The 27,636-nt window shown below is 37.8% G+C and overlaps 1 protein-coding gene across 2 annotated transcripts; it reads right to left on the reverse strand.

The window, feature by feature from the left end:
* Positions 1 to 82: 82 nt before the first annotated feature.
* LOC140161176 (asparaginyl-tRNA synthetase-like) lies at positions 83 to 27,533 on the reverse strand. 2 transcript variants are annotated; one of them, XM_072184622.1, is made up of 13 exons: positions 27,355 to 27,533; positions 21,430 to 21,539; positions 20,905 to 21,025; positions 19,551 to 19,709; positions 18,908 to 18,970; positions 14,151 to 14,272; positions 13,532 to 13,664; positions 12,094 to 12,192; positions 11,030 to 11,067; positions 10,338 to 10,404; positions 9,407 to 9,538; positions 3,195 to 3,319; positions 83 to 743 (listed from the first exon to the last, which is right to left on the reverse strand). In XM_072184622.1, exons 1-13 carry the CDS (start codon positions 27,517 to 27,519, stop codon positions 599 to 601), a joined length of 1,479 nt encoding a protein of 492 aa, XP_072040723.1. In that variant the 5' UTR covers positions 27,520 to 27,533; the 3' UTR covers positions 83 to 598. The 2 variants fall into 2 exon arrangements, with proteins under 2 accessions (XP_072040723.1, XP_072040724.1); XM_072184623.1 differs by lacking the exon at positions 27,355 to 27,533 and adding an exon at positions 22,926 to 23,191.
* Positions 27,534 to 27,636: the final 103 nt, after the last annotated feature.

Genomic DNA, 27,636 nt, shown 5'->3' on the forward strand with positions numbered 1-27,636 from the left:
AATAACTGTACTCATGTCCGTCACTAGACCAGTCGGACTGAGGGGTGTACAGCCTTTTTTACTGATGAATTTTTTACACCAAAATTCATATTGCAATACAACTTCCAAAAATGCCCCAGCAATGCATATTTAACATTTCTATGATGCATTGGAATTTGTTGACGAGCACATTATTTTGCCAACAATATTACTTTTTGCTGACAAATCTAGGTGAGGGGGGGTCTCACCCCATACCCCCTCTAGACATGGCTCTGTACACACTTCACACTGATGCAGTGTGCATATTTATTAGTCTCGGTCAGCCTGTGCTTCTTTGTCATTAAACAATCCATATGAGAACACTCAGATCAGTCAACTGTTCAGCATTGCGTGCCTTCGCGTATATGTGATAGAGCATTGCGTGCCTTCGCAATTATGTGATAGACCGTAAATATATGCGGTAAGTGTGTAGCAGTTTTGCCTGTCAAATTTCATGGAACAATCGGCCCTCATTACTGGGTGTTGCTGAAACTTTGACTGCTTGTACGCAGTCAGTTATCTTTTTCGTCCATGTGTAGGACCACTAACAACAAACAAAATTAACCTCTTACTGCCAAGTTTACAGTAAACAAGAGTGTGCATATCTTGGGAATGGAATGACATCTCGTATGTGTTCAACTCCAAGTAAAAATTGCAGGTAACGTTCAAATCCCAGGCCAAATCCACTGTGTGGTACATTGCCAAATCGTCGTAGATCTAGGTACCTGGATATAAGGGTGTCCAAGAATAAAAGTACAAAAATGTCAGTTAAATAATTATTTAGAATGTAACACAATCTGGTCCTTGCGGGTTAAATGTGGCAAATTTGAAATTGAGAAAATATGGAGTAAAAAAATACATAGGAAAATACACATAATAAGACTTCTTAACAGAGTATGCTAGACCTTTAGTGGTTTCAGTATATGATAGCCTTGTATAAGGTAATAATTCATAGTAACTCAATTTTCAAAAATGCTTCCTTTGGCCCCCATGGAGAAGATCATGTCACACATAAAGTGACGCTGGTCATGCAGCATCACTTTATGTGTGACATTCAAGCAATTGCAAAACTTATCACAAGAAATTCCTTTTTGGCAACACATGCTGTTACATTTAATGCTTAAATCAGGCAAACTTATATCAAAATAAACAACAAAATATGGTGCAATTTGGGATGCCTCTCCTCTCATACACCCTTTGAATATTTTGAAAACAGTGTATCATCACAGAATAAATCACAGCTTGTGGGTGGAATTACACATTCAGACCCAGGTAAACATTCAGTTTTCAAAAATTGAAAAACAAAGTGTAATTTTTACAAAACAGAATTTGAACATACTTTATTTGGTTTATAATCTGCAAAAACTTTATTAAAAAGATTTATTAAAATGGTGACCAGGTAGTTTGGTGCAGCACCTACACTAGTTTCCATCTGCGTAATGTGTGAATGGCGTGTGCTTTTGTGAATTTACGCCAACGTAAGTTCGGACAAAAACCTAATCATTTTTGCCAATTATAAGCTGAATAAAGTAAAGGTTCCAATCCTCCCAAAAGTATGTAGACATGGCAGTACCATTTTAGAATTATCAACTGGGGTGTTCAAGAGGTTAAGAAGACTGATAGCAATGTTTGCACAGTATTTCTTGTGGGACCTAAGAGCACATCAGATACACCAAATTGCATTCTGAATACAAGGAATGTCCTGATATCAAATAATTTTGATTTTTTGAAAGTTTAGGTCTTTTGGGGAAAAAATGTATATCTTCAATACGGAAGGTCAAAATTTTCTAATGATGGTCAGCTTTTCCTCCCAGCTACATACACTTTAAGCACATATCATTAGATTTATAAAGTTTATCTCAAGGACTGTTAAATGTCAAAAAATATCAACTTTTTTTATTTTGCCATGAATTTTGTATTATATCACAAATTTAAAGGAAATCTGTACCATAAACTAATCAATGGCTATATAGTTGCAGTAATAATAAAAACGACAAACAGTAAAAGTCCCAAGCTTATATACGTCCAAATAAAGGAGAAATTCTTAATTCCTTACGACAATCAGCGATCAGAATGTAATCCATGGTGGCGGCCATATTGATACCCGATGTATTTTATTACGCTGTAACGGTACCCGATTTTGAAACCAGCGAAATCCGTGCCACCAGCACTCAAGGCCGTGAACTTTGGTGACACGGGCGAATACTACCAAAGTTCAGATTCAACATTCGCTCAAAAGAAAACGCGACAATTTTTACCCATAAAACTATAGAAGAACATAAAAAATGTATTTTAAGTAATATTTATGATCAACAATGTCTTTTGAGAACGAAAAGTAAAACAGCACTAAAACCAAAATTAAGCTGTGGGGGTCGCGAATGCCATAGCAACACACGCTACTTGCTGGTCTGTGTGAAAGGTTACACTGTACCGCTTGTGGCAGAAAGGAGCCATCATGGCGGCTTCCATGAATCGCAGAAACGAAGGATTAAAAGTGCTTTTTCTTTGTTAGGAATATTCCGAAATTCATATAGACCGTCTGGTAGGTTTAATTTAGGGGTATATAACTATATTAGCCATTGATTAGTTTATGGTACAGATTTCCTTTAAGAAACAATCCAAAATTATTTGATATCATCAGGACATCCTTGTATTCATAATGCAATTTGATGTGTCTGATGTGCTCTCAGGTCCCACAAAAAATACTGTGCAAACATCGTTATCCGTCCCCTTAAGGTACTCCATTATGAGAAATGGCTATTCCAGGTGAAATCCATACAGCCCCTATGGAAGACATGACCTGAATCTCCCAGACAGGTTGCGTAGATTTCAAATGGAGTCACCCATTCAGGCAACCCCATTTAAAATTCACACTCCCTGTGTGGAATGATAAAGTCATTTCTTCCACAAGGGGTGTATGGATTTGTATGAACTGGAATAGCCCAATCATACTATTCTTGCAATAGTTTTTGAGAAAATCATTAGAATTTCACCCAATCTCTGCTGTGTAAACATAAAAAGTATAAACATTACAAGAATCCTGGTTGATTCACTTCCATTTGTTAAGTCACAACCTTTGCGAGAATCGATTCACAAATTCTCACCAAAATTCTAGCAATTCTTGAAAGTTTCTCAAGTGTATAGCCTACCTAACCCTAAGTCCCCTATAAGCTTACCATTGATAGCTATCTGTTAGTTTCAAATCATCCAGTCTTTGTTGTAATATATCAAGCCTGTCTTCTCTCACTGTGCCTCCTACAAGTTCCCCTACATCAGGCACAAGAAGATCAACTGCTGCTACCTACAAAGAAAAATATATAGATGACAAACTGAGATATACTTTACCTACTCTGCCTCTTGTATTATCAACTTGTTTATTGTGTGCCTGCACAGGGCGAGGTTACTGCGAGTGCTAAAACTACGGTTAACGATTAGCGCCACTAGCACTACATAAGTTATTATCAACACATCTCCCTTTCTTTGGAGATTAAAACCAAATCAGTCCAATTTCTGAATGTGTCTTTTAAAGTCTCAGAGTTCAGATTGTGCTAATTTCAATTTGCACTTGTCAAATCATTTGCTTGAAATGTCTGAACATATCACATAATCATGTGATTGTGATCTTCTGATTATTTGAGTGAATCTGTTAATAAAACTATTATAACTGTAACATCCTAATTTACAGAGTCTCTGTCTCCTTTCAATTTCCAATTGTCTGAGTTACATGTATCTTTACTTCACTCACATTGACAAGATTGCAAACACATGTTTTAATGTGTGTCAATTCAAAAGTTGGTTTTGAAAAGTAGCAAAGTTTGCTCTAATAATACTTTTCAACACTGCTAAACTAATAAACAACGTTAGCAACCGAACAATTTTGTGGAAACTTTCCAAACTGCAAAACATGAAAATAGTTTTGGCAAACCACTAAATTTTGCCTAACACCTATGTTTGCCAATTACAAGTCAAGTAATTTGGGTGGCTTGATGACTCTTCCACATCTGGTGGTTCTTGCTGTTGGTTCTTGACGGGCTGCATTGTTGACCTCAGGCGATGCTGGTGGTGTCGAAGGCGTTGACAAAGCTGAAGCTCCTTGGTCGCTCTGATGCTCTTCTTGGTGCTCACCCGATGTATGTAGCAGATGACGACGGTTCCTACGGAGTACCTCGCCGTTGTCATTGGTAACCAAGTAGGATCTATTGGGTAACTTGGCCATGACTACACCTCGTTGAGACCATTGTTTGCTACCTGTATCATAGGTCTGCAGTCGGACATGCTCTCCTTGCTGGAGTGGCTGCAGATCACAAGCTGTTTTGTCATAGTTCAGTTTTTGTTTATACTTGATTTCTTCTTTTTTCTTTTTCACTGCCTGAGTATCAATTGGTTGAAAGTCTAACAGTTGATCAACCATTGGAAGATTTGACCTCAACTTTCTGTTATATAGCAGTTCAGCGGGTGATTTTCCGCACTCAAGTGGTGAGCTTCGGTAGATTTGAAGAGCTCGGTAGATGTCTTGTCCGCTATCAACAGATTTCTTGATGAGTTGTTTCACAATCTTGACGGCACCTTCCGCTTGCCCATTGGACTGGGGATAATGTGGGCTTGAAGTATTGTGTGTGAAGTCCCACTCATTTGCAAAGCAACGGAACTCCTGGCTGGAAAACTGGGGTCCGTTGTCTGATACTACTACACATGGGGTGCCGTGTCTTGCAAACACTGACTTAAGATTGTTAATCACAGTCTTACTCGTGGTACTTCCTAGTAGACACACTTCCACAAACTGAAAAAAGTAATCAACAACCGTCAAGTAGTTCTTATTGTTGCACATAAACAAATCCGTCCCCACCTTCTGCCATGGACGACTTGGTACCGGACGTGACTGCAATGTCTCTGCTTGCTGTTTAGATCTGTGGGAGTTACATGTGCTGCAGTTTTTTACAATCTCATCAATTTGTTGATTAATTCTAGGCCAGTACATGACCTCTCGTGCTCGCTGCTTACATTTCTCCATTCCCAAGTGACCTTCGTGGATCTTCTGGAGCATTTGATGACGCAGAACCTTTGGCATGATTATTTTCACACCTTTCATGATAATGTTGTCTACCACCGTCAATTCTTCACGAAACTTCCAGTAGTCGGTGGTATTGACTGGGCACAGTTTCTTGGTTTCAGGCCATCCTTGTTGGATCACTGTAGATAGTGTCTGAAGATCTGGGTCTTTCTTGGTTTCTAGTCTGATTTCCTCCAGTCTAGAAGAGGATACTGGTAATGCAGTCATCACCATGTTGACATATGTTTCTATGTCGGCTTCAAACTCTGTCTGTTTCTCTCATGGTGTTATCAACTGCTCTAGACAACGTGTCCGCAGTATATAACAGCTTGCCGGGAGTATAATGCAGCTTGAGATCATACTTCTGAAGTCTGATCCTCATTCGTTGAAGACGAAGGGCACTCTGCTAGCGGCTTGTTAAAGATTGCCACCAGGGGCTTATGGTCTGTTTCAGCTTGGAAAACTTGTCCAAACACAAACTGATGGAATCGCTCACATGCGAATTGTAATGCCAGGCACTCTTTCTCTATTTGCGCGTAATTCATTTCCGCCATCGTCATAGCTCGAGATGCGTAGGCTACTGGATGCCACTCTTCAGACTGATGCTTCTGAAGAAGGACTGATCCCAATCCAAATTGAGATGCATCTGAGGAGATTTTGATCTCTTTATTGGGATCATAAAATTTCAAGACAGGTTCAGTAGTCAGCAAGGTATTTACATCTTGCCAAGCTTTCTCTTGTGTTTCCTGCCATGTCCATTCCACATTGTTGTCTAGCAGCTGTCTCAGTGGAGCTGTCCTGGTAGAAAGATCTGGTATGAACTTGGCATTGTAGTTCACCATACCCAAAAATCTCTGGATATCTGCCTTGCATGTTGGCCTGGTCATGTTCTTTATTGCCGACACCTTAGACGGGTCAGGTTTCACCCCATCCTTAGTCAAACAGTCACCAATGAAGGTCAGCTGCTGGACTCCAAACTCACATTTCTGTCTGTTTAGTTTCAGATTGGCTTGTCGTGTGATTTCTAGAACTGTCTTTAGGCGCTGGTCATGTTGTTCTTTGGTGCTGCCCCAAATAATAATATCATCCATCATTGTGTTAACACCATTCACTCCTTCAAACAACCGATGAATGGTCTTATGGTACGCCTCTGGGGCCATATTAAGGCCAAAGGGTAAACGGAGGTACCTATATCTCCCGAATGGGGTGATGAAGCATGTCAACTTGCTGCTTTCATAATCTAGGGCAGTGGCCAGAAACCAGGGGAAGCATCAAGCTTACTGAAGTATTTTGCGTCCTGCAAATTCTGCCATGACTTCTTCTCTGGATGGTAATTTAAATCTCTCTCGCTTCTGGCCTTATTGAGGTCCCTGGGGTCCAAGCACACCCTTAAGTCTCCACTCTTTTCTTCACAATCACAAGGTTACTAACCCAGTCAGACGGTTCATCCACCTTAACGACGACTCCCAGTTTCTCCATACGATCCAGCTCAGTTTTGACCTGGTCTCTGAGTCTGAAAGGAATCTTTCGGCATGCATGCTGAACTGGTGTTACTTCAGGGTCAACAGTAATCTTGACTTCACCTGTTAAGCACCCAAGTCCTGTGAACACATCTTCGTATTCCGCGACTAATGGATCATCTGTGTTGTCTGGATCCTTGGTGACATTAAGCACTCTGATGACTAGATCAAGTCTTTCACATGCTGCTAGTCCCAACAATGGCTTGTAGTTTCCTGGAGTTATCAGAAAAGCTAAGTAGTGCTGCTTGCCTTTGTAGTTGATCTTTATCATGCACCGTCCTATCACCGCTATGTTGACACCTGTATATCCCGTGAGCTTTGTGTGGGGTGGGTGCAACTTTGGTCTGGGTTTTAGGCGCTTATACAGAACTTCCGGTAGTAGATTGACTTCATGGCTTGTAGTTCCTGCCCCAGTGTCCAACTTGTCAACTATTCTCTGCCCATGTGTCATCAATGGAAGATTCCATTCCTCTTCAGTGGAACTTGATTCAACTACATCCACGAAAAGTTCATAATCTGTTTCAATTTGGTTCACTTCATCCACAGTCGGTCTGTGTCTATACTGTCGCTGTGAACGCGATTGTGGTGCCGACCGTGCTGTCGATCTTGACTTGGTAAAGCAGAACTTCGCAAAATGACCCTTAAATCCACATTTGCTGCATATCTCACCCATAGCTTTGCAGTCGTCTTTATCGTGGACTCTCCCACACCTTCCACAACTTGCAGATGCAGGTGTTTTCTTGCGTTATGTTTTCTCGGCCTTGATTGATTGCATCAATATCTGCAGACTCTTTGGTTAGGGTTCCGGACAACTCTTTGGCCTGCTGTTTTGTTACTTCCTTTGCACGGCATGTTGTTATGGCTTTCTCTAATGTTAGATCTGTTTTCCTCAGGAGACTCTCTCTTAAGGAAATATCAGTAATACCACATACGATTCTGTCCTTTATGAGCGAATTGAGCAGATCCCCAAATTCACAGGATTGGCTACGGATCTTCAACTCAGTTACATACTGGTCAATACTCTCATCAGGCTCTTGATTACGTGAGAAAAATAGATACCGTTGGTACGTGACATTCTTTTTAGGATTACAGTACTCTTCAAATTTTTGGGTGACCTCCTTTAACTTATCTGTTTCATTGTCAAATGTAAACGAGTTATAAATGTCCAGTGCCTGGTCCCCAATAATGTGCAAAAAAGTAGACGTTTGTTGCTTGTCAGATTTATCTGATAGTCCTGACGCCTCTTTATACAAATCAAACCTCTGATGGAACCTTTTCCAGTTCTCAGCTAGGTTGCCTTGTAGCTCCAGCGGTGCTGGTTGGGTTATAAACTGAGCCATGCTTTTTCACGATGCAGCTCACACGAGTTCAACGTCAAGAGTTTTTATGTTGTGTGCTCGTTCGTTTGGTGCTTACTCCTAAAGGACACACTGACTGTATCACAATAAGAGGGCTCTCCTGAGACCATCCCCAAACGAATTTAGTTCATGTCACACATTAGCAATGTTCTATGGCTCTTTGAGATAATCTTGCATCGTCAGCTGGCTGCAATCATTACCGATTTCCACCTATTTCGTGGAAAAATAAGCTTCGGCGCTGGGATCGAATTATTCTGACACCATCTTGTATTATCAACTTGTTTATTGTGTGCCTGCACAGGGCGAGGTTACTGCGAGTGCTAAAACTACGGTTAACGATTAGCGCCACTAGCACTACATAAGTTATTATCAACACACTGCCTAGAAATGTTTCCTCTTTGTAACAGCCAACCACAGTACAATATAGTATTCTGGATTCACAAGAGGTGCAAGGCAAACTTTTGAGGAGAGACAAGGAGGGGCATATCCTCTCTTGCTGAAAAAGATCAATATCAACTTCAGCTTATCTCACAGACCCATTTTAGTCTTGTCCAAATTAGTGCTTATCCAAAATAGGGACTTAATGACAGAAAGTAATCTAAAACTACAGATGCCTAGACATGATACTAATAGCTGTATTTGAGCATTTTGGCTGCTCCAGTTGAAATCCGTACACCCTCTATGGAAGACATGACCTTAATCTTCCACACAGGGAGCCTGAATTTCAAATAAGGTTACCTGAATGGGTGACTCCATTTAAAATCTACACTCTCTGTATAGGAGATTACTGTCATGTCTTCCATAGGGGGTGTATGGTTTTCAACTGGAATTGCCCATTGCAGGCTGCATCAAAATAATTACTACCTATCAGTTTTTATGTTTATTAAAAATCCTGCTTCTTCCAAATGCAACATCGGATTCTCTTGAAATGACCAGAATTCATACAGGCATGAAAACTGGTCTTGGGAAAAAAACACCCTGAAAACCATGTTTTTTTATCATTTTCTGTGAATTTGATTCAAAAATAGGTTGAAAAACACTGAAAACAATAATAAAAAACGCTGAAATTAGCTAAAACGCTGAAAATTTTCATACCTGTTCATAGTTTTATGACAGTTTAGTTTAATAATAGAATAATTATACAAATTAGGTGGATATTATGTGATTGATGTTGCAGTCTTGTTCATAATCATTTGAAACTGATGGGTACCAATCATTTTGATATGGCTGTCTTCAAAATTATGATTACCATACAGATAGATGGTACTGACCTTTATTGGCTCTCAGAAAAAACAAAAACGGACAGATATAGACAAAGGTTTTAGGGGCACATGCAGCATGCCCCCAATCAGAATCAAAATATTCCATAGAAAATTACCAACACTACTCCTCTTCCTCAATCAGAGCCAGTACTCCTCTATCTGTCCCAGTGCCCCCTCTGACCTTATACACATACTTACCGTTGATGGGTCATCATTGCTTTTAGCATAGAATGGTTTGATGTCTGCGGGATAGTCTACAACAAATACTGGTATATTGTCACAATGTGATACCAGGAATTTCTCATGCTCCTTCAGTAAGTCACAACCCCACTAAAAACAAAAAGATATGCAATATTTCCATGGTCAAAATTGATCACCGTGTCCAAAAGGTTGGGCTTCCATTTTTTATTCTTGCAACTCATTCAAGTAACAAGTCAAAATTTTAATATTTGAAAAAAATTTTATGGTGTGTTTTGGTCCTATGCTGTTACAATGAAGCCTGAAAACTTATACAAAATGCTAATACCGGTATAAGTTTATGCAGTCAACTGTTTAGCAATCACATTTTTTCCATTCAATTTTATAACCAATAATTAACATTTACTTGATAAGATAAGATCTTAGCCATTACTAAAATGCTTAGAATTCTGCCAAGTCTTCAAATTTTGTATGATAAGTAATTGTACGAAAACATATACAAAATGTCATGTTTTTGCCCCTTTTCCCAAAAAGTTACCACTTATTAAAATGTAACTTTTATTACTAGTTAGGTCCAAATAAAGGATTATGATTAGGGTGCATTTCATTTTGCAAAGCAGTAATATATTTGTTTAATGCAAACAAATGAGTGATGTATTTTTCTGGAATTGGAAGTAGTTTAATCCAAAAACTACATGACTTGACATTTCACATAGTACCAATGTTTATGCAATAACTTGGATTAAAATAAAGCAAACAAAACTTTTCATACTAGGCTATTCCAGTTGCAAACCATACACCCCCTATGACATGACTTTAATCTCCCACACAGGGGTTGTAGTTTTCAAATTCAACATCCCTCACTCCCTGGAAGATGTCTTTCACAGGTGGTGTATGGATTTCAACTGGAATAGCCCATTTGGACACTTACCTTGGGGTCAAATTCAAATTGCTTCCTATGTTTTTCCAGAATATTTATAGCATCAGTATATGAGAGTCTGTTAAAATATAATAAAAATAAAAACAAAAATATATCACCTGGTAATCTGATTGACTGATTACGCATCAAAACGTTGGTCGGCACAAACAAAGCTCTGTGTATGTTGCTCATTAACAGGGCGCTTGTGTCAGTCTGAGCAAGCGACTGCCGTTCTTCTCTGAAACCGAGTGTAATCTAATCTTCCACACAGGGAGTGACTTCATTTGGAATCTACACCTTCTGTGTGGGAGATTAAGGTCATGACTTCTATATTTATTTATTCATTATTTATTCAGGAAATTCCATCAACACAAATGTACTGGTCTCCCTGGAAGACCTGATTTTATATATACATAAACATGATAATAAGAATATAAGAAATATATATTTTGCAAAATGAAGGAATTAAGCATGATACAAAAACAAAATGCAACAATGTATAGCTCAGATTATTATAAAACTTACAGACCAATTGCATTTTTAAATTCACCCAAACTCATTGAATTAAAATTGACACAAATATTGGGTGTATTAATTTCAAAAGGAATTCTCATTTCCAGTTAATATAAAATGCATTGTGTATATTGATCATATTGCAGTCATGTTTGCATTTTTTTAAGTCTTAAAAGTCATTAAAAACTTACACTGTAAACGGTTTTCCTAGTAACTTGTCTATTACATCCTGAAAAGAGAGGGAAAAATATTAGCTGAAGAAATACAAGCAGGGCTGTAGCTTACATCCTACACCCTCTGTGTTGGGCATCTATGTTCTTATTTATCTTCTCTCCTTTTTTGTTCCTTCTTTCCTGTTCAATACCCAAAAAAACACTTTTAATGTTAGGATTAAATAGCCTATATAATATTTCTCTGCATTGAGACCTCCATTAAGGTTAGCAATTATTTTAAACTGTTGGGATTTGGTAGTACACAGCATGTTACAAATGGTAGTGAGCTTTGGCAATAATTGCATTAATCATTTCATAGCGAGTGTGTAGAAGAATTCAAATATCACAAATTATATACTTTTATACACCCTGTGGTTCTTGAGTTATGTTGTAAAGAGGGCTAAAACAACAAAACTTTTGTAAAACGTACATTAAAAACAATCAAACAAGTTTTCAAAGTATATGATTTGTAGAATGAATGCAAAACATCAAAGTGTTATTTTTAGATTTAGATAATGAAATTTTTTTTTGGCTGCTTCGACCAACAATACATCGTGTACCCCTAACCCTAACTTAGCTCAAATCTTACAAAATTTTACAAAGCAAAACCATTGTGCATGCATACGATGATGCAATCACCGCAACTCAAATATATGCATTGTTTTGTTGGCCGGGCCAGCAAAACACCAATGGCTAGCAGTCGCAGATGGAGTGCTTGGCATGCGAAGGGTCTTGTTGTCAAAACCCAAGGGGGGGGGGGCTCTAATGTTTTTGTTCATCTTCTCACCTGCTTTGTTCCTTCTTTCCTCTCCGATAGCTATAAACCACTTTGAGTGTTAGGGTTAATTAACCTCTAACAAATAAGTGAAGTGTGTAAAAAACTGTTTAATAAGAAAGAAGCTTTCCTGATTTATCAAAAGTAAGTGTTGGTATTCACTTGTCCAGTAAAAGCCTTTCTTCATGCAGTCTCAAATATTTGGGTTGTTTGGACATGGCAGAGAGTATACAATATTGAAGGCCTTAATAAGATTACTATGATGTACCTTATGTCCTGGGCTGACATGTTTGTGAAATAGCTCCACATCATCCTGTGATTGATTACATACTTTATGTGTCACAGATTTCACACAGTCCTCAGTAAGCTGTTATAGGGAGACAAAATGTTATTGAATATGTATTATTATTATAATAAAAGCATTTATTCCAAACTCTACAATCATAAAGTACTGCTGTTTATGGATATCAGAATCAGTTCACTACCTCCAGGACAGCAACCTTACAGTGCATTTCAAATCAGTACTCAGACTGTGAATGTCTGAATAGTATCAAGATGGATTGGGACAGTCAGTGGTTAACCTCATGAGAACTACCTGCCAATTGGCCAAAATGAATATTGTGTCCAATTTTGAACGAATCAAGGAGGGTATTAATAAGATCATCTGCAAAATCAAGTTTGACCATAAATAGTTTAAAAGCCTAGTCATAATTGACAATTGAAATGAGCATTTCAAGTTATCAACTAATCAGAAATGCTGTTAGATGACCAGTAGTGTCCAGGGGTTAAAAACCTACTCTTTTTGAAACTGATTGTGAGCTGCATGTACAGCAGGTCTGGTACTCTTTACATGTGACCGACAGCTTAAAGTCCCCTCCAAAGGACGTATTACTCTCATAGTTCATTAACTCTAAATGTACCATGGGGAGAGTGGAAGTCAAAAATTGATCTACAGATGCTGACAATTCAATTCAGAATTTTGTCCATGTCAATATTTTGGCAAGTTATCACTTCCGGGAATTGAACCTGGGACCCTAATCATGTCATGCATCTCCCCTATGTAATGGAGCTTTGACATAGTATGATCCCTAATTGAGGGATATTTTGATAAATTAATAACACAACTGAAATAATCATAAATCCATTTGAATGTGGTTTTGGCCAAGGAAGTGACATGTCAGAATATTATTAATTAGGCCTCTTATTGACCAAACCACCCCTTTTCCGAGATTCAGAGAAGCTCAAGGGACACCGCCCACTTTGTTGGTGATCCGAATCCACCAGTCCTGTGATTGGTCAAAAGTTAATATATAAAGTTGATACCTGGAAGTTTGTGATTGGTTAAGAAAGTTTAGTACCAATTACTGCTAGAAAGCTTCCTATTGGATGAGATTAATTATCTAATGATTCCATAATTGTATGTATATGGAGAGACTTTCCTCTCCTCTTCAGTCTACTTTACATCTTGACTCGGAGATCACCTGTCCAAGGTGATCGATAAAGAAATTTAACGGCATTGAAATGTATGAAGCCGATATCTAGAAATAAAATAGTTACGCTTAATGATAGAACTATATCAAATGATTGTACTTTTGTGTCGATGTCACGCTAACCACTTCGTTACAGGAGCAGTATGTACAAGTTTGTGACACAAAATTCTAGTTAAGGTGCTAACATGTATTGGTAACATATTGTGCATTTCTCACCTTCATAATATCCTCAACACTGTCTGCAAATGCTTCCTCAACCTCCAACATATAAAACTCAGATAAGTGTCGTCTGCTGCTAGAATTTTCTGCTCTAAAGGTTGGCCCCAAAGTGTACACTTTCTGGTGGGAACTGTCAATATAATATATTTAAATCAGAAAATATAGATGAACAATTTGTTTTTGGAAAACAAATAAAAGACTATACTTTTCTAGATTTCATGGTTTACTATTAATTATCTTTTTGGCCCACAATAAATATTACTGTACAGGTCATAAAAGTTTCCCTAATTCCAGTCTAGCAAATGTTGTTGGTATAATTCTGGTATATCAACATCGCATATGCATTCAACCAATATTTCATTCGTATTAGTAAAACAACAGGACACATTGTTTTATTATAAATATCAGGCATATTTTGTCACAAACACAGCATCTAAATCCTTGATATTTGAGGGTATGTTAGTTTGATCATCATGTAATCATCAATCATGTCAATCATGTAATAATCAGAATGTTGACAAAACTTGAGGGCTTCCTCCTCAGCAAATGTTACAAATATGGCTTTAAATTGACCTGTTTATGTTGACCATGATAAAGTGTATTTCTGCTTCTTTACCTTGCTACTATTTCTAAGTGTAATTGCCCAGACACAGTGAGAAACGCAGGCACATTAAAAAATAATCCTGATTTGTCGTTGGAATTCTTCTCCACATCCTCCAGTACAACTGGGTTAGCTGGCTACTGGAAAGAAAGTGTCATGAACAATACATAATTATGCTCAGGGTTGTAGCTACGCTGGGCGGCACTCTTAATTTCCACCCGGCACTCAAGTTAATTTTGAGCCCAAATACCCGGCACTCCAGTCTCAAATGTTTCAAAAGCAATGCCAAATCAGTATAAAAATTAGCAATTCTTATCAAAATTTCAATTTTTTACCATTTCATATAAATTTCACCCGGCACTAAAATTTGCCTAGCTATAACCCTGATTATGCTGATTAGATTTAAGAATAAATACCACTTATTAGAGCTGAACAATACTTGACAAAAAGGGGGCTATTTACTTGTATGCATCTAAAAAAGGTGCTTGAAAACAACAAGCTATTAAGTCAACAAATGGCAGAGTAACATGCAGAAAATGACATGTTTTCTACCGTTACTTTATGGTTTTGATGAAAAAGTTTCCCAACTTCATCCCATGGACATCAATTTTTCCACCTCAATTCCCCAAAAGGAGGCTGCACTGCAAATATGTGGTCTTTGCACTTCATTGGTTTAAAACAAGAAAAGTTTCAAGTCATTATAATATGTTGAAATTTTGGTCTTTCTACTCTTAATTGATGCTTACTTGCTTACTTGCTTAATTCGAGTGGTGTCCTCGAACTGTGATGGCTTTCCACAACTTCCTGTCCTCCATTGCTGTCTTGAAGTCTGCTACCTCCAGTCCAGTGTCATTTTTCAGAATGTCAATGTAGGTCAGAGCAGGTCTTCCAGGTTTCCGCCTCCCATGCTTGGGTGTCCAATGAACCATTTTTGATGCGGGCTCATCACTTCTGGAACAGTGGCCAGCAAACCGGGTTCTTCTTTCCCTGATCTTGTGGCTTAATTTGGGAAGATCTCCATATAAGTCTGCATTTGGCATATGTTCCTTCCAATGCACATTCAGTACAGTTCTCAGCATACGGGTGTAACAGCCATCCAGACCCTTTGCAAGTTTAGGGGTGATGGTCCATGCTTCGCATCCATAAAGCAGCACCGACTCCACTGTTGCAGCAAAAATTCGAAGTTTGAAACTCCTGGAAAGAGTTGACCTCCATATTTTCTTTAGTTTACTGCACGCCCTCCATGCTGCTGCTTTCCGTAACTTTACATCCCTTTCTGTACTTTTCATCCAAGCGCCTAGGTATTTGAAGTCATCTACCTCCTCTAGTTCTACACCCTCATTTGTTGTGATGCTTTCTCTCCTGTTATTGTAGGACATATACTTTGTTTTACTTCCATTCATCTTCAGGCCCACTTTAGCAGCTGAAGTCTCAACTCTATGAAGCAGTTCTTGTGCTTGGTGTATTTCCTCAGACAACAGTGCAATGTCGTCAGCAAAATCAAAGTCTGTCACCACGACTGGACCAACTCTCCTACTTCTCCTCTTTTCCAGATGGAATCCTAACTCCTCTTCGTTTCCTTCAATAGCTATTCTCAGTGCAAAGTCGAGGACGATCACAAACAGGTATGGGGCGAGGGTATCCCCCTGAAGTACTCCTGCTAAGATTTCAAACAAATCTGTCTCGCCATCTGGTGATATTACTTTCGCTTTTGTGTTTTGGTACATTTTGCCAATAGCTTCAACGATGAGTTCGAATACCGTGGCATGGAGTATCTTCAACATCTTGCCTCTATGGATGGTGTCGAAAGCTTTCTTGAAGTCGATGAATGTTATTATCGCTGGCAGGTTATGTGCCTTTACCTCTTCAATCAGCCTACGTAGTGCAAGGATATGTCCAGCAGTCGTTCTACCAACTCTAAATCCATTCTGATTTGTTCTCAGATGCTGGTCAATTTCAGGTCTAATCCTATTAAGTATCATTCTGTTGTAGGTTTTGGCTACGATGGAGCTTAGACTGATACCGCGATAGTTGTTTCCTGAACTGAGATCTCCTGTTTTGGGGATAGGAACAATATTAAGTATGGACCATTGATCCGGTTTCTTCCCTTTGATAAGTGCGTCATTGCAGAACCCTAACACAATGTCATCTAGGTTGCATCTCTTCAGCACTTCTGGAGGTATGTTGTCCTCTCCACAGCTCTTTCCCTCAACCAAAGATGCCTTAGCTTCTTCATATTCTTCTTTGTCAAATGGCCCCACTTTAATATCAAGCTCGTCTAAAATTGGTGTAATTTCTTCTTCCTCGTCATCAATGTCAGGAGGGCTTCCAAGAAGGCCTTTGAAGTGGTTGTACCAATTGGTGACCCTTTCACTTTGTGTATTTCCCTTCAACTGACCTGTACTGCATGCTTTTCTACCAGTGATGTCGTTGATCAATTTCCAACTTTCACCATGTTTGGAGTTGACATGCGCTCTTTCAACCTCTCGCAACTTGCCACTTAGATCTGCCTCGATAACTTTGTTGTATGCATCATCAAGGTTTTTCTTCGCCTTCTTGTACTCCTCTCTTTTACAATCAGTAGTGTCCAGTTGATACACCTCATACGTCTCCCTGATATGGTCTCTTGCCTTTATGACTCTTGGATCACGAGAAAAGTTTGCCCTTCGAGATCGCTTCTTTGCAGGGATGATCTTCTCAGCTGCTTCTTTGTTGGCAGCGATAAATCGGCTGTACTTATCTGTAGCTGTTTCCTCCATGTCTTCAAGGATTTCAAACCTGTTGTGCACTTCTATGGTGTACCTCTTTTGGATATTTCTATCAGTGCTCAGGGATTTCCAATCGAACTGGCTCTTCCTTGGTAAAGTCTTGCTCTTTCTGAGGCTTAGTCTTATTCTTGCCGACACTATTCTGTGATCGGAGCCCACACTAGCAAAGGTGTTGTATGCCTCAGCGTTCTGCAGACTGTTCCTCCATTTTCTTCGTATGAGTATGTAGTCTAGTTGGTATTTATTCCCTCCTGGGCTTGTAAATGTCCATAATTTTCCAGCTTTCTTGCGAAACTGTGTGTTTGCAATGATGAGATTCTTCTCTGTTGCTAGTTCCACAAGGTACTTTCCATTTCTGTTAGTGGTGTCATGGTATGTAAATTTAGTGTCTTCCAGTCCAACTCTAGCATTGAAATCACCCATTACTATCAAGAGGTTATGAGCTGGGATGGATTCAATGGCTCTCCTCATACTATCGTAGTGATTCTCTACTATGTCTTCATCAGCTCGTTGGTTGGGCAATATGTAACGATGACAGTTGTTGCTGGGTTACCCTGGAAGTTTGCAATAAGAATTCTGTTGTTGTGTGATCTTACGCTGGCTAGTGAATTTTTAGCATTTTTGTTCAGTAGAATTCCAACCCCTCCAACTGCAGCTCCCCGCATCGTTCTTAGTTGCTGATGTTGTAATCAGTGTCCTGCCCTGTATGTTTTCATATTTAATTGGTTCATCGTGAATAATACGATGCTCTTGTATTCCCAATACTTCCACATTGTACTCGATGAGATTAGAAACTAGCTCCTCTCTACACTGCTGTTCTCTTATTGTCCGTACATTCATGGTGGAGATTGAAATGACTTTCTTGCAATTTACAAGGTTTCTCCTCCTGCAGGCACCTTCATCAGACTTGTCCCTTCCATCAGGATTTGAGGCAAGGCGTCATGTGATCTTTGCAAATCGATGTCTGCACCAGGAGATGTTAAGACTGAATTAGGGACTTTAACCCTAGTGTAGTTTTGGTTCGCCATCATAGTTTTTCGATTGCTGTTATAGCTGTGGTCGCAACTCCTACAGCTAGCTTTGTTAACAGAGTTTTCCTCTCCGCTTGTCCAGTGGCCGTATAAAAATGTACATACAAGACATCTTTCTTGCGCCCTTCACACTTGTGATCTCTGTCTCCAACCAAAGAAAACAAGAAACAGTACAGGTTCCAGGACACCCTGCTTTTGTTCACTGGCCGGTATGGTGAAGTCTAATCACTACGCCCTTTTGCCGTTTACAGGATACTATCTCCCTTACGCCTGAGGTAGTGAACTACCTCAGCTATTTGACCCATAGCTGGGGCAAAGGTTGGTGTGTAACCAGGGCGTGTCCACGCGCCCGGTGGGCCTGCGTGCCACACCTTTGGGGCCCTTTGCTGCTCCCAGATCCCCTCATGTCTGCCTGGTATCGCAAGATGCCAGTTGCCCGGTAGTGACCGCTGGGAGGCCATGAGGAGTCTTGAGTAAGGAGAGGCTATGTACTGGCAGGAGAAGACTTACGTAATTTGCTTCCCTTTTAAGCCTTGCGGCTAGCCAGCGGCAAGTTGGGTTGATCCGCAGTATAGAGGCGTTTCAAGCAAGCAAAAAAGAGAAGCGAGGAGATGGATAGAAGAGAAGCTAGGAGAATGTTAGTAGGGTAGAAAGCTAAGAATGAAGGATAGGGAAACAGCAGCTAACTACATCTACAACTACAACTATGTGCACTAGACGCATCACCTACCCCTGTGACATATGTCACCCACCACCCAATTGATAATAAATATAAATTGATGATATTTTGGCTAAAGTGAATGAATCTGCAAGAAAAATTATTCACAGAAACATTACATAGTAAAATGTTTCCAGTGGTATCAAAATCTCAACATTTTTTTTGAAAAGTGAGGGATGAGGCTATGAACCACAAAAAAAAAACCTTTAAAAGGACACACGCAGGTTGATCAAAATATTTAAAACAATAACATACTTGAACTGTAAATGTCTCTCCAGCGCCTTCACAATCATTAGATGTGATGATAGGGGTATCCACCTGAAAAAGAAAGAAAATGATGAGAATAATATCATTTTCCTTATTTAATTACAAGGAAGCTGGAAAAAACTTCATAAACTTGCATTTAAAGAGGAAACATCATTGGTCGGGCCAACTGACCAGAGAGGTGGTAGTATCCATTACCAGCAATTACTAAATGTTTATACTAGGATTTGGGCAGATGACCTTGTCCTTACATATCACAATGTTCTTAACGCTGGTCTGGACCTTGGTAGGTTGAACACTTCAATTATCATGGATTATGTTTTGCCATAACGTGTTGATCTTGTTGTAATACTTTATGATTAAATCCAGATGAGTTGTTTCCTCTTTAAAATTTGAAGAAAAAATAACAGATTCTTGACAAAAACATTCTTCATCATTCATTTGGTATCAGCATCATACATATTAACAGCAGGAGTAATACATTGTGAACAAACATTACATGTAGAAGTTTTAACTAGTGTGAAAGACCCTTGATGGATTTTTTTCAAATTAAAAAACAAATGCAGTACAATTGCTCAAAATAATGAAATGCTCACAGCCAACATGAAACAACTTGCTTCTTTTTTAGCCTTACCTGAAGAAAGCCTGCCTCCTGAAAAAATGCATGCACAGCCTGTGTAGCAGAATTCCTGATGCGGAGTAATGAGCTGAAAGTGTTGGTGCGCGAGCGTAGGTGTGGAATTTGTCTGGTATAATCAGCTGAATGTCTGGTTCTTGCTTTCAGTGGGTATATCTGTAAACAGGTACACATAGGTAACAGTGCAGAATGTTGATGGGGGATCCATACTTTTTTGCAGGATATTCTTGTTTGGGAAACTCACATAAACTGCCGAGTCATTCCGATCGATTTTTATTAACAAAAGAAATTTGTTTATCAATAGGGAGACGGCAATAAAAGTCAGGTGCGGGGAAAATCTTTCTCTCACTCACGCTCTTGGCGAGTCAACACGTACAATAATGGGTCGCTTCGTATTCACTCAATTATCGTTTATGTATTTGTATATGGAGATGAAGAAATAAATCACTACCAAACCAAGTTCCTGTTAATACCAGTGGCCTACCGCATTCAGAACTCTTTTTTATATTACTAACGGCCTCGTTAGAGTGGTGGCAAACGTCCACGCTCACACATACATGAAATTCCAGTATGAAGATTCTTCATGACAAAAGGTATATTTATGTTTTTTATTACTTTGGGGAGACTTTTATTTTGTTTATTAAAAAAATCTCCAAATGTTCAAGCACAAACTTGGAGGATGCATACTGGTGGTAACTAGCAAATGGCTTGGTATCAATATTTCAAACAATCTTTTGCAAATAGATCATTTGGTTTCATAAGAAGAAACTTATATTTGCGTCCAAAGTCTTTTAAAACAATTGTGAGACCACTGGTTGAGTACGGTACTCAAAACTCACTATGGGACACACAAATGACCCAAAAGACAGCTGCAAGGTTTACAACAAATACAACAACAAATATATATAAACCAGCAATACTCAATTCATAAACAACTTAATCTGGAACACACTCTTTTTTACAGAATAGGAGAACAGCAAATCACATGCAGGCCTCAACCAAACCTGTATCATACTCCAATTCCTAAACTATACCCAAAATAGCAAATATATGCTGGAACCAATTTTTTGCAAGACTAGCATTTATGCACATCTATGCAGTCTCAAACTCACAGTCTTGTGATGTACAAAATGATTGATACTTTTCATAAAACACATTGAAGGGTGAATCATGAACTCAATTTGAAATCACTGGAGCTTGTAAGACTAAGAGCTTTCTAAGTGGAAAATTGGAAAAATTACAATTTTACAACAAATGCCAAAGTTGATATTTCGGTACTGACCCATGAACACATTTGTTCTCTTTTACTGGCATGTCTTATGGTGTGTATGTAAGGGGTGGTTTAACTTACCTCATTGTCACAGGGACCAATCACTTTAATTTCTTCAGCACTAAGTTCCACTTTCTGACCTTTGGATTTGCTAGGTATCAAATGACCTCTGACCTCTACAGAACAGCCAAATGCAATTCCGCTAGATACAAACAAACAATAAACAAACACAAAATGTGAGTAAACAGTATTTCAGATGCTGGTCTATATCTATCCCCCCCGTTTGTTTACTTGCACAGAATAAATTGTATACCAGTACCTAAACCAGCAAAAATGCATTTTTCTGCTGGCTTTAGTTGGTTCCTCTCAAACTCACATTTCAAATTCCCTGTCAGTTTGGATGATTACTTGGGCAATGGTCATTTATTTATTATTTATTGCATCATATTTACCCAGGGTGGCCCGATCAGCTAAAATGCTGTTCTTACACCGGGCCCTGCATAAAATTAAAAACCAAATAGATACATCATGTCTTCCATAGGGATGTATGGATTTCAACTGGAATAGCCAATTCCTGCAATGGGTCATTTATTTGAATAGACTTACTCAGTGCACACATGTTCCTTGGCGACAATTTGGAGGCTGTCAATACAGGAGCCGTCATGAAGACTAAGAAACATCACATGCTTCTGTTCACGAACTGATTTAATCCAACCCTGCAGTGTTAGAAATGACAAACGATAATCATAAACTTAGTGGATGTGGGAATTTTTGCTAAAACATCAATTTTTATCCATTGATTAGGCCCTTGAAACTTAATTTCTTGTTTCCCATCACCTGTGCGGCTGTGCGCGTTAAGAAATTTCACCAGTGTTTGTGAACCAAGAATCTGAAAAAAAAAATCGTAAAATTGTGCTTTTAATATTTTATCTAATACACATGTATTTAAGGAATGGGATATTAACGTTTAGCGATGTTTTCACTTATTTTTTGTGTGAGCTGAGAGTACACCAGACCTATTGAATTGCATTCTGAATACGAGGAATGTCCTTCTGATATCAAATAATTTTGATTTTTTTTTGAAATTCACGATATAATACAAATTTTATGACAAATTATTGTATAACGTACTATTAATACTGGTCCCGAGACGTTCTAGTAGCTTTTCTGATGAAGTAAAAGGTATTACAAGTTTACACAGGACTTCACCCTCAAGCTTTTTCACTGTATCAGTCACTTCAACATTAATGGGGGGGGGGGGGGTGCCAAAGGGGTTAATTTTTGTGAGAAATTGAAATCGCGAAAATAATGAATAACAAAAAAGTTGCCTCATTATGAACATAATTTATGAGCTGAAAAAAAGTGATGGGAAACAGGAAATCAAGTTTCAAGGGCTCTTTGCTATTGCTATTGGAAATGGCTCATTAGTTGCCAATTGGACACCTCAAAAAAGGACATGGTCGTGTTTATCTTTATTAAGCCTCGCTTTTGAAAAACAGTGAATCATGCACATGTTCAGCATGCTAATACATTGGTGATATATTGTAGGTAGGCCTATGCCAGGTGAATTCAAATTTGCCATCAAACTGCATAATTTTATATATCAAATTAAAGCCTTTAAGTAAAGAAAGCCAAAACTGAAAACCTTTTTTTCATAGCACTTTCCGTAGCAAAGTTACATCTTGTCAAAGATTGACTTTCATCAAAAAGATTCAGCTAGCAAAATTCCCAAAAAAGCACTAGGTGGTGTTTCTAGATCTTAGACCTCATGTTGATAGCAGCTTTTTTAATGGAACTGCTATCAAAATCCTCTAAAATTCCATGACCGAGTGACTTATCACTATAAAAAAATCATATCATTGGGTTATAGACAACATATTTATGTAGGTTTCCTTGACCGGTCAGTTCTTTTATATTTCTATGTATGTATTGTGTTCTAGGCGAATTTGGCTGACTAGTAAATGTGTTGATTAAGGTTTGCCTGTCATACCTAGATATACATGATATAGTACACTGATCATGCGTGTGATTCAGTTTTCTGCAAAAGTGGTTGAGTATAAATGCATATGACTGACGATTGTGTGTTATTAGAATTTACAAACCTGATGTACACGTTTGTATGACATGTGTATTGGTTCGATCAAGCATTTAAATGCTTTCAACTTTTGTACTGGACCGTTCAAGCATGCTCAACAAGTTTTTCAATGAAAGTGCCTCAGGCTCTAGTAGAAGTAAAAACGAATACTATGGCCAGAGTTCTAGGGCTAATGACCCCCATGCATGCGATGACGTGATCCGGGATTTGATTCATGCATGCATGGCTTGTCTATATAAAAACATGATAAAGGCGGCTGCATGTCATGCATTTAGTCCTGCCAGCAAGATTTCAGTCTTTATCATCAACATAATGACATCTACGGACCTGAATTAGTAATCAGATAATGTCATAATGTTAAATAAAGATTACTGAGTTACAGTTACTGGAACTAGTCACTCATGCATTGCACATGACATGTCATGATGATCCGGGGTCATGATGCATGTTGCATGTTGATGTTCATTTGTTCTGGCTGCCAAAACACTCGTAAGGAATGCTGGACGGTTCGCACCCTTTCAATTTCGGACCCGTGCACTTTCGCCCCCTTTCTATTTCGCACCCGTGCACTTTCGCCCCCTTTTTATACCGCGGGTATTGTGCTGCTGTTGATTGATGCACGATCGATTGCTAGAACTCCCGGCGGTGCGGCGTATAGTGCTGGGCCGTCGGGCATGCACTTATTAAGTCATGATAAACCCGGGAAGGAAGGAAAGAAAGGATATTTTATAACAAAATAGAGGAACGATTTTTTTTCTCAGTATATATTACAGGCCAGATATTTTAGCAGCAGGCTTACCCAAAATAATGAAATAATTAAAATTCAATGATAAAAATAGTAATAATAATAAATAGTAATAATAATAATAAATTTATATTTAATTATTAATTATAATATGTATAAAAACAGTGAAAATTTGTTCCAACTGACGACCACAGGATGGATCCAAAAGGATACAAGTGTCAACCATGCGCGTAGCAAGCGGGGGACAGGGTGGACGAAGTCCATGGGCCCCGAGGGTTCAGGGGCCCCGGCACAAAAGCAAAAATTAAATAAGGGCTGATAATTAAAAACGATGAAAGTATGACACAACATCCAATGAGGGAGTAACACAAAACATATAAACAAAGTTAATTTAATAATATAATATGATGATAATAATAATAATAACAATGTTAATAATATAAACAAAGTTTATTTAATAATATAATGATAATAATATGATAATTATAATAATAATAATAAGAAGAAGAATAACAATGATATGAGGATGAATGCAGATTATTTTATCATATTCATTTATTATAAATTTTTGTCTCTTAGTGAAATATTGTATTAGTCTATGTACATTTTGCATTATAATTATCTTTTAACAAACTTTTATATTTTATATTTTAGTAATGTTTTAATATCCACACGGACATGTGGAAGATCAATATTGTATTGAACATGTTTTACCGTGTATAACTAAAGTTATTATTATTATTATTATTATTATTATTATTATTATTATTATTATTATTATCCCCTCACTTTTCTCAAAAAAATTGAGATTTTTATACCACTGTAAACCTCTGGCTACATAATGTTTATGTCAAAAAAATAATTCTTGCAGATTTAATTCGTGTAGCAAAAATATCGTCAATTTTGAATTACGTTCTGGTGTACCAGTTCTAACGAAATTACAACAGTGGCCTATGGAGCAGTGTAATACACATAGTCATGCATAACTCGCATATTGCAAAATCGGAATCAACTGAAATTTTGGGAATAAGATTTTTTCAAGCATATCTACCATGTCTACTAAAAAATGTCATAAAAAGATGATACTAGGATCACGAAATACTCCTTTAAGATAGATGTCATTTATGCGTCGGGCCCTATAGCCTGATCATGCAAACAAAAAAAAAGAAAGAAAGGAAATAAAGAAAGAAAGGGAAAGAAAAAACGAAATCCAAAGAAATTAAGATGAACTGAACAAATCTAATTGATAGAAATAAATTGATTGTTTAAAACTGTTTATTATGTGCAGCATCCAAAAACAAAACAGGGTTCAAAAGACAAAGCAGCTTTCTTGATTAAAAAAAAGAAGAAAAAAGGCACTATAAAAACGAAAAAAAGGAAAAAGAAAAGAAAAATAAAGAAAGAAATTCATCTCCTTTACACGATCTTTATTATCTAAGAAATAGATGCTATATTACATTATTGACATCTTCGAGTTCAAACATCCCGCCTTAAAATTGTCGGCATATTTAGCAGATTAAGATATAAGATGTACCGTGGTGTTAATAAAGCATCGTCATAATGAGTCCGTGATTGACAGGCCAGTAAACAAAATGAATCATGAACACATAAATGTCAATCATTTACAATGCAGAATTGGATAGCATTTTCCACAAATTTGTTTATTTACTTTATGTTATTTATTAAAACCATATTTATACAGGGCTACCTTTCAGATAAATCTGCTATTACAGGGGCTCTGTGTCATAAAAACAATATACATAACAATTTGTAGAATTATACATAAGCCCTATATATGTAAGATTTTTTTTTTAAACATTAAAATGCATAAACATCAAAAAATCATACATCAAATATATCAAAATTCATTAAAAGTATTTACATTTCTTTGTTTTATAGGCTTACAATTTACGTAACACTTGTAGAAATATATATATTAAATTAATTAAGAACACAGACAAAATACATCATTCATTAAAAGACATAAAAGTTAAAACATTTGGTTCATTATTTACATTTCTCATTAAAACGAACAGGAAACTTTCCTGATTAATAATATTTTACGATCGTGCGTCAAGAGGCACTTTTATGTGTCTGTTTACGGTACCCTACCATTGATTGGACCCACACCATACCCGGTAGCTTTCGCGTAAGTCATTCATTACATAATGGGTTGAAGGAGTCACACTTTATACAATCACGCTGGCCGTGTGGCCCGGAGACTTGTCAAGCAATCGATCCGATGCGGGTGTGTTCTGGGACGAATATATGCGTGCTACTGCCTAGTCACCGTGGGCTACCATTGCATTGATTGAACCCGTGTCACGGCCGGCGCTTTCGCGTACTAGTGGCAGCTAATACTCATGGTGAAGAAAGGTGGTGAAAGTCGGCACAGCATTATCGCAAAGCTGCTGCAGGCATTTGTTTTGCTTGTGCGCATTTGTCTTTGAGAAATTTGCTAAATATTTTTTTTCCATTAGTGTCATGTCAAAGAAGATCAATTCGGCAACATAAAGATGGGATAAAATTATAAATTATAAGCCATCATATTTTTGGCCATATCAATATTAGACCCTATATAAATTTTATACTTTATAGGCCATAAATAATTTAACACTAAATTATATAGCCTATCATAAAGTACTAATAAGGTAACATAATTCTAATAACAATAATATAATAATAATTAATATAATAATAATAATAATAATAATAATAATAATAATAATAATAATAATATAATAAAAAATAATTAATAGGCTTAAAATGAAATAAAATAGAAATGAAATAAAATAAAATAGGCCTAAGTAAAACAAAATAACAAATCAAAAACATAATGAATACCAATCTTTAGTCGAAGCACATTTAATATATCGTAATAATATAGGCCTATTAAATTCAATCGAACCGGAGAGTCCATCAACATACTATTTGCTTTTGTACACGCTGGACCCAGTACCGGTACTGCAAACACAGACAATCAACACTCAAAAGTCAACCAATACTATACACATACAACACCCCACTGTACCGCGGGAGTTGAAGCGATCGATCGTGCATCATCAATCAACAGCAGCACATTACCCGCGGTTTAAAAAGGGGCGAAAGTGCACGGTGCGAAATTGAAAGAGGCGAAAGTGCACGGGTCCGAAATTGAAAGGGTGCGAACCGTCCTGTTTCCCTCGTAAGCTAGGTATCCTAGGTGAATTCAAATTTGCCATCAAACTGCATCATTTTATATATCAAATTAAAGCCCTTGAGTAAACAAAGCCAAAACTGAAAACCTTTTTTCATAGCACTTTCCGTAGCAAAGTTACATCTTGTCAAAGACTGACTTTCATCAAAAAAGATTCAGCTAGCAAAATTCCCCAAAGCGGCATTTCGGGGTGTTTCTAGATCTTAGTCTCATGGCAATAGCAGCTTTTTTTAATAGAACTGCTATCAAAATCCCTCTAAAATTCCATGTGCGGGTGACTTATCACCATAAAAAATCATATATTTGGGTCAAGTGAAGTATAGAAAACATATTTATGTAGGTTTCTTTCTTCGGGCACAAGTTTTAAATTTCTATGTAAAAATGCATTGACATTGTCGGCGAATTTGGCTGACCAGCAAATGTGTTAACTAAAAAAAGGTTTGCCGGGCAGCCTGGGTTACCTACGTAAGGCAAAGCTTACAAAAAAATGCTTACTTTTGCAACCACCGTGTCACACATTTCTTTTGGATCCCTTCGTAGCAAATGTGAAATACTGGCATTTTGTGAGCTGATGGTCCGTGTTATAGGACCAACACGACTTGAATACTGAATACTTCTGCAAAGGCAAACTTGACATGTTTTCCAAATGGAGGCTGCCATCTTGGATCACTGCGATTGTCAAGAACAATGTTGCCACATTATATTAGGTGATCACCCAAATCAAGTATATTATGTTTATTGTTTGTTTTTGTGAATTAAAGTTTGAACTAGATAAAT

This window comes from Amphiura filiformis, chromosome 9 (genome assembly GCF_039555335.1).
Source record: "Amphiura filiformis chromosome 9, Afil_fr2py, whole genome shotgun sequence".
Taxonomy (NCBI): Eukaryota; Metazoa; Echinodermata; class Ophiuroidea; order Amphilepidida; family Amphiuridae; genus Amphiura; species Amphiura filiformis.

Coding starts and splice junctions, on each gene's coding strand:
- LOC140161176 (XM_072184622.1), bottom strand. CDS start 27,519: ATGGCAGCCTCCATTTGGAAAACATGTCAAGTTTGCCTTTGCAGAAGT. Junction 21,540..27,354: donor GTGACACGGTGGTTGCAAAA/GTAAGCATTTTT, acceptor CTAACACTGCAG/GGTTGGATTAAATCAGTTCG. Junction 12,193..13,531: donor GTGTTGAGGATATTATGAAG/GTGAGAAATGCA, acceptor TCCCTATAACAG/CTTACTGAGGACTGTGTGAA.